Source organism: Argopecten irradians, chromosome 6 (genome assembly GCF_041381155.1).
Source record: "Argopecten irradians isolate NY chromosome 6, Ai_NY, whole genome shotgun sequence".
NCBI classification, from domain to species: Eukaryota; Metazoa; Mollusca; class Bivalvia; order Pectinida; family Pectinidae; genus Argopecten; species Argopecten irradians.
In genome coordinates this window covers 30,897,036-30,908,204 of record NC_091139.1, presented here as the reverse complement: position 1 = coordinate 30,908,204, position 11,169 = coordinate 30,897,036, and the positions used below count along the sequence as shown (strand labels likewise).

The following is an 11,169-nucleotide window of genomic DNA, read 5'->3' as shown; positions in this document are numbered from 1 at the left end:
TCTTTCAAAATGACTTCCGGTTGCTGTCAAATCAACATCCGGTTTACTTTTCTTTTCAGAAGCATGTGTGTATCGACTTTGATGATAAATGCAAGAGATTAACGACGTAATCGAGTGTCATATGATTACAGTGTTTTCATCTCGCTATTTATAGTTTTATTTATATTTCTATTTACTCAGATAATGTAGCAAAGTTTCAGATTTCTAAAATAATTGCATGCATGTGAACCTTTGTACCTAATGAGCAGCTGATGAATGTCCACAGACTTAACAGAAAGTTGAGACCTTGGCATGATGTCTTACCAAGAGGAATCTGATCATGAAAATGACTTACCTTTAATGTCTAATGTACGCGATATTCTTGTGTACCATTACATTCTAGACCTCAAATGCCATCTGGAAGACAAAACAATTAGTGGGTCTGTTGTGGTTTGCTGTAGGCCAAATCGTAGAGATGATACCAGTTGTGACAGCTTCTGCACAGACAACAAAGAACTTGTTTGTCAAGATACAACCAAAGAGTTATCGGGGAACAGCCATATTTCTAATGTCTCTGCCTTGACCTCACTGACATCAGAGATTACGTCTAATCACAAATATTCATTTGGTACGCAAGAATGTAACCCATCAGGATTTTCATTTTCAGATAGGAGTGATAGTTTTGCAAATATTGATCAATTTGCATCATCATCTGAGTGTAACACAACAGCTCAAACTCATAGACTTGGTGACATTAACAATGAGTGTCAAAATTCTGAAAAAGAAAGATGTGTATTGGACAGAAAGAGAATGCATTTTCCATCTGATGAATTTGAAGAAATCACTGTAGCAAAAAAGTTACTTATCAACAAAGAGACATTTAATGAAGATGACATGTGCAAAGACAAACATATTCCTTTGGATATGTCATCCTGTGATCATCCTACACTGTCTTCCGATGAAATGGATAATAATTCAGAGTTTCAGATGATGCTGGATTGTTGTGATATCAGTATACTGAATGTACAGGATTTAACTGGATGTAAGGAGGTTCTTGCTCAGGGTAAAAATGACCCTTTCAGCAAAATACAAAACTGGGGGAATGATGCTAATACAAATGCCTTGAAGTTCATTGTGGAAAAAAATTGCTTAAGAGTTTTTAAACCTGGATGTTCATGTGTTGAGGACTTTCCAAAAATAATAAAGATTTCTTTTTGTACTAAACCTGAAGGCCAGTCACTGAAATGGACTGTAGATCAGGATGGGCAGTAAGTAGAAGATTTATGACAGTATGAGATTGCCATCATAAGAAATTCTGTTATTAATTATTATTTGTGAAATTAAATCTTACAAGTACATAAAATGAAAAAGCCCCAATTCAATGTTAACTATAATGTGCAAGTTTGCAGGTCCATGCATGAAAGTGATGAAAATTCATACATATATGTATTATTCTTTATGAATATAATTTGACTATTAGCATTGATTTTCTACATCAAAATTGATACAACTCACAAATCGATTGTACATCAAAATATAAAACTTCTACAATTTTTGACTTTTCAAATTTGTTTGCAATATATTCTCAAAGATACTGATCAATTAAATATTTGCGTAGTAGATTTTAAATTCCATTTTAGTTTATTAAGCATGTTTATCATTTACAGGCCATGTGTGTATACCCATGGGAATTGGATAAACAACAGGTCTCTCTTCCCTAGCCAGGATGTTCCTGTCTCCATGGCGACTTGGGAGGCTGTGGTCTCTGTGGAAACATCAGTTACCGTGGTGATGAGCGGGGACAAGGACCCTATATCTAGAACCACAGAGGATGGTAAGGACATGTACACAGTAATCATTTATATTAGAGAAGTTTTACTAGTTTGAAAATATGTTACTGCAAACTTAATGAAAGTTTGACAAAAATTTAAATCCTATTTTTGAATTACAAATGTCATGTTTGGTTATTCAGTAAAATCATACTTGTGTAAATGCATCAATTTATCTGAAATTTTGTCAATTGCTTCATATTAGACCTTAAAATGTAATTAACATTACCCTTCATAAAGACATCATCCTTTATGTATGTTTTGCAGGTTGGACACAGTTTTATTTCCACACACAAATGTCCATGCCTTCGTCCACTATATCCCTAGCTATTGGACATTGGTGTGTCAGCTCACTCATTGATATCAACAGGTAAAATATCTAATTGTTTTATCTCTCAACTTTGTAATATCCTTACCTGTTCTAAAATTGGGGTAATTCTCTGAAAATTGCCTCAATTTCTTTTGTATATAATTTTTTTAATTGCATTTGATTTGAAGCTTCCTTGGGTAAAGGAGCTCACCCTTTATTTATGTGTAGTTGTATTGTTGTATAGGCCCTATGCTCACACTTTATTTATAGGTAGTTGTATTGTTGTATAGGCCCTATGCTCACACTTTATTTATAGGTAGTTGTATTGTTGTATAGGCACTATGCTCACACTTTATTTATAGGTAGTTGTATTGTTGTATAGGCCCTATGCTCACACTTTATTTATAGGTAGTTGTATTGTTGTATAGGCCCTATGCTCACACTTTATTTATAGGTAGTTGTATTGTTGTATAGGCCCTATGCTCACACTTTATTTATAGGTAGTTGTATTGTTGTATAGGCCCTATGCTTACACTTTATTTATAGGTAGTTGTATTGTTGTATAGGCCCTATGCTCACACTTTAGTTGTATTGTTGTATAGGCCCTATGCTCACACTTTATTTATAGGTAGTTGTATTGTTGTATAGGCCCTATGCTCACACTTTATTTATAGGTAGTTGTATTGTTGTATAGGCCCTATGCTCACACTTTATTTATAGGTAGTTGTATTGTTGTATAGGCCCTATGCTCACACTTTATTTATATAGGTAGTTGTATTGTTGTATAGGCCCTATGCTCTCACTTTATTTATAAGTATAGTTGTATTGTTGTATAGGCCCTATGCTCACACTTTATTTATAGGTAGTTTATTGTTGTATAGGCCCTATGCTCACACTTTATTTATATAGTTGTATTGTTGTATAGGCCCTATGCTCACACTTTATTTATAGGTAGTTGTATTGTTGTATAGGCCCTATGCTCACACTTTATTTATAGGTAGTTGTATTGTTGTATAGGCCCTATGCTCACACTTTATTTATAGGTAGTTGTATTGTTGTATAGGCCCTATGCTCACACTTTAGTTGTATTGTCACACTTGTAGTTGTATTGTTGTATAGGCCCTATGCTCACACTTTATTTATAGGTAGTTGTATTGTTGTATAGGCCCTATGCTCACACTTTATTTATAGGTAGTTGTATTGTTGTATAGGCCCTATGCTCACACTTTATTTATAGGTAGTTGTATTGTTGTATAGGCCCTATGCTCACACTTTATTTATAGGTAGTTGTATTGTTGTATAGGCCCTATGCTCACACTTTATTTATAGGTAGTTGTATTGTTGTATAGGCCCTATGCTCACACTTTATTTATAGGTAGTTGTATTGTTGTATAGGCCCTATGCTCACACTTTATTTATAGGTAGTTGTATTGTTGTATAGGCCCTATGCTCACACTTTATTTATATGTAGTTGTATTGTTGTATAGGCCCTATGCTCACACTTTATTTATAGGTAGTTGTATTGTTGTATAGGCCCTATGCTCACACTTTATTTATGTTAGTTGTATTGTTGTATAGGCCCTATGCTCACACTTTATTTATAGTAGTTGTATTGTTGTATAGGCCCTATGCTCACACTTTATTTATAGGTAGTTGTATTGTTGTATAGGCCCTATGCTCACACTTTATTTATAGGTAGTTGTATTGTTGTATTGTTGTATAGGCACTATGCTCACACTTTATTTATAGGTAGTTGTATTGTTGTATAGGCCCTATGCTCACACTTTATTTATAGGTAGTTGTATTGTTGTATAGGCCCTATGCTCACACTTTATTTATGTTTAGTTGTATTGTTGTATAGGCCCTATGCTCACACTTTATTTATAGGTAGTTGTATTGTTGTATAGGCCCTATGCTCACACTTTATTTATAGGTAGTTGTATTGTTGTATAGGCCCTATGCTCACACTTTATTTATAGGTAGTTGTATTGTTGTATAGGCCCTATGCTCACACTTTATTTATAGGTAGTTGTATTGTTGTATAGGCCCTATGCTCACACTTTATTTATAGGTAGTTGTATTGTTGTATAGGCCCTATGCTCACACTCTAGTTAGTTGTATTGTTGTATAGGCCCTATGCTCACACTTTATTTATAGGTAGTTGTATTGTTGTATAGGCCCTATGCTCACACTTTATTTATAGGTAGTTGTATTGTTGTATAGGCCCTATGCTCACACTTTATTTATAGGTAGTTGTATTGTTGTATAGGCCCTATGCTCACACTTTATTTATAGGTAGTTGTATTGTTGTATAGGCCCTATGCTCACACTTTATTTATAGGTAGTTGTATTGTTGTATAGGCCCTATGCTCACACTTTATTTATAGGTAGTTGTATTGTTGTATAGGCCCTATGCTCACACTTTATTTATAGGTAGTTGTATTGTTGTATAGGCCCTATGCTCACACTTTATTTATAGGTAGTTGTATTGTTGTATAGGCCCTATGCTCACACTTTATTTATAGGTATAGTTGTATTGTTGTATGGCCCTATGCTCACACTTTATTTATAGGTAGTTGTATTGTTGTATAGGCCCTATGCTCACACTTTATTTATAGGTAGTTGTATTGTTGTACAGGCCCTATGCTCACACTTTATTTATAGGTAGTTGTATTGTTGTATAGGCCCTATGCTCACACTTTATTTATAGGTAGTTGTATTGTTGTATAGGCCCTATGCTCACACTTTATTTATGTAGTTGTATTGTTGTATAGGCCCTATGCTCACACTTTATTTATAGGTAGTTGTATTGTTGTATAGGCCCTATGCTCACACTTTATTTATAGGTAGTTGTATTGTTGTATAGGCCCTATGCTCACACTTTATTTATAGGTAGTTGTATTGTTGTACAGGCCCTATGCTCACACTTTATTTATAGGTAGTTGTATTGTTGTATAGGCCCTATGCTCACACTTTATTTATAGGTAGTTGTATTGTTGTATAGGCCCTATGCTCACACTTTATTTATAGGTAGTTGTATTGTTGTATAGGCCCTATGCTCACACTTTATTTATAGGTAGTTGTATTGTTGTATAGGCCCTATGCTCACACTTTATTTATAGGTAGTTGTATTGTTGTATAGGCCCTATGCTCACACTTTATTTATAGGTAGTTGTATTGTTGTATAGGCCCTATGCTCACACTTTATTTATAGGTAGTTGTATTGTTGTATAGGCCCTATGCTCACACTTTATTTATAGGTAGTTGTATTGTTGTATAGGCCCTATGCTCACACTTTATTTATAGGTAGTTGTATTGTTGTATAGGCCCTATGCTCACACTTTATTTATAGGTAGTTGTATTGTTGTATAGGCCCTATGCTCACACTTTATTTATAGGTAGTTGTATTGTTGTATAGGCCCTATGCTCACACTTTATTTATAGGTAGTTGTATTGTTGTATAGGCCCTATGCTCACACTTTATTTATAGGTAGTTGTATTGTTGTATAGGCCCTATGCTCACACTTTATTTATAGGTAGTTGTATTGTTGTATAGGCCCTATGCTCACACTTTATTTATAGGTAGTTGTATTGTTGTATAGGCCCTATGCTCACACTTTATTTATGTGTAGTTGTATTGTTGTATAGGCCCTATGCTCACACTTTATTTATAGGTAGTTGTATTGTTGTATAGGCCCTATGCTCACACTTTATCTATAGGTAGTTGTATTGTTGTATAGGCCCTATGCTCACACTTTATTTATAGGTAGTTGTATTGTTGTATAGGCCCTATGCTCACACTTTATTTATAGGTAGTTGTATTGTTGTATAGGCCCTATGCTCACACTTTATTTATAGGTAGTTGTATTGTTGTATAGGCCCTATGCTCACACTTTTATTTATAGGTAGTTGTATTGTTGTATAGGCCCTATGCTCACACTTTATTTATAGGTAGTTGTATTGTTGTATAGGCCCTATGCTCACACTTTATTTATAGGTAGTTGTATTGTTGTATAGGCCCTATGCTCACACTTTATTTATAGGTAGTTGTATTGTTGTATAGGCCCTATGCTCACACTTAATTTATAAGTATAGTTGTATTGTTGTATAGGCCCTATGCTCACACTTTATTTATAGGTATAGTTGTATTGTTGTATAGGCCCTATGCTCACACTTTATTTATAGGTAGTTGTATTGTTGTATAGGCCCTATGCTCACACTTTATTTATAGGTAGTTGTATTGTTGTATAGGCCCTATGCTCACACTTTATTTATAGGTAGTTGTATTGTTGTATAGGCCCTATGCTCACACTTTATTTATAGTTAGTTGTATTGTTGTATAGGCCCTATGCTCACACTTTATTTATAGGTAGTTGTATTGTTGTATAGGCCCTATGCTCACACTTTATTTATAGGTAGTTGTATTGTTGTATAGGCCCTATGCTCACACTTTATTTATAGGTAGTAGTTGTATTGTTGTATAGGCCCTATGCTCACACTTTATTTATAGTGTAGTTGTATTGTTGTATAGGCCCTATGCTCACACTTTATTTATAGTAGTTGTATTGTTGTATAGGCCCTATGCTCACACTTTATTTATAGGTAGTTGTATTGTTGTATAGGCCCTATGCTCACACTTTATTTATAGGTAGTTGTATTGTTGTATAGGCCCTATGCTCACACTTTATTTATAGGTAGTTGTATTGTTGTATAGGCCCTATGCTCACACTTTATTTATAGGTAGTTGTATTGTTGTATAGGCCCTATGCTCACACTTTATTTATAGGTAGTTGTATTGTTGTATAGGCCCTATGCTCACACTTTATTTATAGGTAGTTGTATTGTTGTATAGGCCCTATGCTCACACTTTATTTATGTGTAGTTGTATTGTTGTATAGGCCCTATGCTCACACTTTATTTATAGTAGTTGTATTGTTGTATAGGCCCTATGCTCACACTTTATTTATAGGTAGTTGTATTGTTGTATAGGCCCTATGCTCACACTTTATTTATGGTAGTTGATTGTGTATTGTTGTATAGGCCCTATGCTCACACTTTATTTATGTGTAGTTGTATTGTTGTATAGGCCCTATGCTCACACTTTATTTATATAGTTGTATTGTTGTATAGGCCTATGCTCACACTTTATTTATAGGTAGTTGTATTGTTGTATAGGCCCTATGCTCACACTTTATTTATAGGTAGTTGTATTGTTGTATAGGCCCTATGCTCACACTTTATTTATAGGTAGTTGTATTGTTGTATAGGCCCTATGCTCACACTTTATTTATAGGTAGTTGTATTGTTGTATAGGCCCTATGCTCACACTTTATTTATAGGTAGTTGTATTGTTGTATAGGCCCTATGCTCACACTTTATTTATAGGTAGTTGTATTGTTGTATAGGCCCTATGCTCACACTTTATTTATAGTAGTGTTGTATTGTTGTATAGGCCCTATGCTCACACTTTATTTATAGGTAGTTGTATTGTTGTATAGTATGCTACACTTATTTATAGTTATTGTATAGGCCCTATGCTCACACTTTATTTATAGGTAGTTGTATTGTTGTATAGGCCCTATGCTCACACTTTATTTATAGGTAGTTGTATTGTTGTATAGGCCCTATGCTCACACTTTATTTATAGGTAGTTGTATTGTTGTATAGGCCCTATGCTTCACTTTATTTATAGGTATTTGTATTGTTGTATAGGCCCTATGCTCACACTTTATTTATAGGTATAGTTGTATTGTTGTATAGGCCCTATGCTCACACTTTATTTATAGGTAGTAGTTGTATTGTTGTATAGGCCCTATGCTCACACTTTATTTATAGGTATGTTGTATTTGTTGTATAGGCCCTATGCTCACACTTTATTTATAGGTAGTTGTATTGTTGTATAGGCCCTATGCTCACAACTTTATTTATAGGTAGTTGTATTGTTGTATAGGCCCTATGCTCACACTTTATTTATAGGTAGTTGTATTGTTGTATAGGCCCTATGCTCACACTTTATTTATAGGTAGTTGTATTGTTGTATAGGCCCTATGCTCACACTTTATTTATAGGTAGTCATATTGTTGGCCCTACGTGTCTCTTGCTATTGTTTTCCAGCTTGTCTGAAACAGAACAGAAGAAAACAATACCTTGTCGACTGTTCTGTGCCTCCAGTATGGTGGCTGAGGCCAGACAAGAGATTGGTCAGTACATTGGGAGCTGTCTGAGGGCAGCACACGACACATTGGGGCCACATCCATTTCAAAGACTCGACATTGTGATGGTACCTTCATCTTTTGACAGCCTTGGCATGGCAAGGTTAGTTAATACCTGCTGTAACACCGTAACTCATATTTCTCTACTATAATGTTATGGTCATTTTAAAGCTCATGTAGATCTTCATGCATGACCAACAAAAAGGAAAAGTGAATTTATGCACATTAAGTTGGAATCACATTTTGACCAGTAATTATATAGTACCACACATAATTTATGCACGTTAACTTGGAATCACAGTTTGACTAGTAATTATATAGTACCATACAGTATGTTTTAAAACACCTAATATTAGAGGAAATGAATAGAGAAAAAAATGTTATCTAATTTGCAAATTAATGATCTTAAAGTTCAATATTTAGCCATAATGAGACGAACATGTATTTTGACATGTTATCTTTTCTTCAGTAAAGAATTATAAATGCAGTTTCCAATTTTAGAGTAATTATGTACATTTGTACAATTCATCTGTTCCCCACAAGAGCTATACTCTAGACTTGTTTCCAACGGCCCACTGTATATTTATGATATTCTTGTACATTTGTCCACAGCCCCAGTATGTTGTACCTGTCACAGTCCGTGTTAGTAGGTGACTTCAGCATGTGTGTTCGTATTGCACATGAAGTTAGCCATTCCTGGTTTGGGCTGGCCATTGGTCCGAGTGACTGGACAGAAGAATGGCTGACAGAGGGTTTCTGTACCTATACAGAGGACATTATACACAATCTCGCTATGCAGGTGAAGACAAAATTATTTCTTGTAAATATTAGACATTAATATATATTGATCATTCCTTTTGGAGATACATTATACACAATCTCGCTATGCAGGTAAAGACAAAATTATTTCTTGTAAATATTAGACATTAATATATATTGATCATTCCTTTTGGAGATACGTACATTATACACAATCTCGCCATGCAGGTCAAGACAAAATTATTTCTTGTAAATATTAGACATTAATATATATTGATCATTCCTTTTGGAGACACATTATACACAATCTCGGTATGCAGGTAAAGACAAAATTATTTCTTGTAAATATTAGACATTAATATATATTGATCATTCCTTTTGGAGATAAGTACATTATACACAATCTCGCCATGCAGGTCAAGACAAAATTATTTCTTGTAAATATTAAACATTAATATATATTGATTATTCCTTTTGGAGATATGTACGTTATACACAATCTCGCTATGCAGGTAAAGACAAAATTATTTCTTGTAGATATTAGACATTAATATATATTGATCATTCCTTTTGGAGATACATTATACACAATCTTTCTATGCAGGTAAAGACAAAATTATTTCTTGTAAATGTTAGACATTAATATATATTGATCATTCCTTTTGGAGATACATTATACACAATCTCGCTATGCAGGTGAAGACAAAATTATTTCTTGTAAATATTAGACATTAATATATATTGATCATTCCTTTTGGAGATACATATACACAATCTTGCTATGCAAGTAAAGACAAAATTATTTCTTGTAAATATTAGACATTAATATATATTGATCATTCCTTTTGGAGATACATTATACACAATCTCGCTATGCAGGTGAAGACAAAATTATTTCTTGTAAATATTAGACATTAATATATATTGATCATTCCTTTTGGAGATACATTATACACAATCTTGCTATGCAAGTAAAGACAAAATTATTTCTTGTAAATATTAGACATTAATATATATTGATCATTCCTTTTGGAGATACATTATACACAATCTTGCTATGCAGGTAAAGACAAAATTATTTCTTGTAAATATTAGACATTAATATATATTGATCATTCCTTTTGGAGATACATTATACACAATCTTGCTATGCAGGTAAAGACAAAATTATTTCTTGTAAATATTAGATATTAATATATATTGATCATTCCTTTTGGAGATACATTATACACAATCTCGCTATGCAGGTTTCATCTTTGTTTCACCATTGTTTTCGATATATATCGATGCATCGTGATATTTTCCTTGCGATGTATCGATACTTAACATTTATATCAATGACAGCTCTAATACATGTATATATGATTCCTGTTGGGAGATTTGTAAAAAAAAAAAAAAAAAAAAAAAGATACCTTTAGACCATGGCGGTTTTAGAAATTTATATAAACATTTTCAACCAAGGATCTTATATATCAAGATTATAGAGATATAAATAACAGGAGTTAAAATTAGTGTCAACAGATTTAGACAATATATAGCTAGAAATCAAAAAAGGGAAATTATCAAAAATGAAAATCATGAGATCACGAAGACAACTGTCTTGTCAACATAGAGATTACAATAATGAACAGCTTAACTTAATGTTGTTTGTCTACTTAAAGCAATACTGTGGACATTTTTACAGACAGTAGGTAGATGGACACTGGAGTATGGGTACCAACATCATGGCATCAGGGACTTTCTCCGGTACAGGACGCTGGTGGCTGAGCTGGAACATACTGAGGAAGAACTCCAGACACTCAGGTACAGGTTCATTCATTATTCATTATTAATTTTTGATTGTGAGCTGATACATGTATATTCACCATTTTTGCTCTTTTATGCTTTTATCATTTTGACTATACTTTAACTTTTAACATGAATACAAGTTATCTCTCTTCCTACATAATACATTCTGTGTAATAATTTTTGACTACATAAAGTTGTAATCTGAATAAAAGTATAACATATCTTAAACATACAACATACAACAGGTATAAAAAAGGAAAACAAAACACTTTTTACTAAATTTTTGCTTAAA

General features: G+C 33.4%; 1 protein-coding gene across 3 annotated transcripts in view; it reads left to right on the top strand.

The window, feature by feature from the left end:
* The first annotated feature begins 30 nt into the window (after positions 1-30).
* The window catches only part of LOC138325613 (aminopeptidase O-like), a 29,309-nt gene continuing 18,170 nt past the window's right edge, over positions 31-11,169 (top strand). For all 3 annotated transcript variants that reach the window (XR_011208810.1, XM_069271396.1, XM_069271397.1), the window contains exons 1-6: positions 31-1,247; positions 1,647-1,813; positions 2,076-2,178; positions 8,233-8,433; positions 8,943-9,129; positions 10,774-10,892. Coding sequence is in view for 2 of the 3 variants with exons in the window: in XM_069271396.1 (XP_069127497.1) it covers positions 292-1,247; positions 1,647-1,813; positions 2,076-2,178; positions 8,233-8,433; positions 8,943-9,129; positions 10,774-10,892 (1,733 nt within the window). In the remaining variant the exon portion in view is untranslated. The remainder of the gene's footprint in view (positions 1,248-1,646; positions 1,814-2,075; positions 2,179-8,232; positions 8,434-8,942; positions 9,130-10,773; positions 10,893-11,169) is intronic.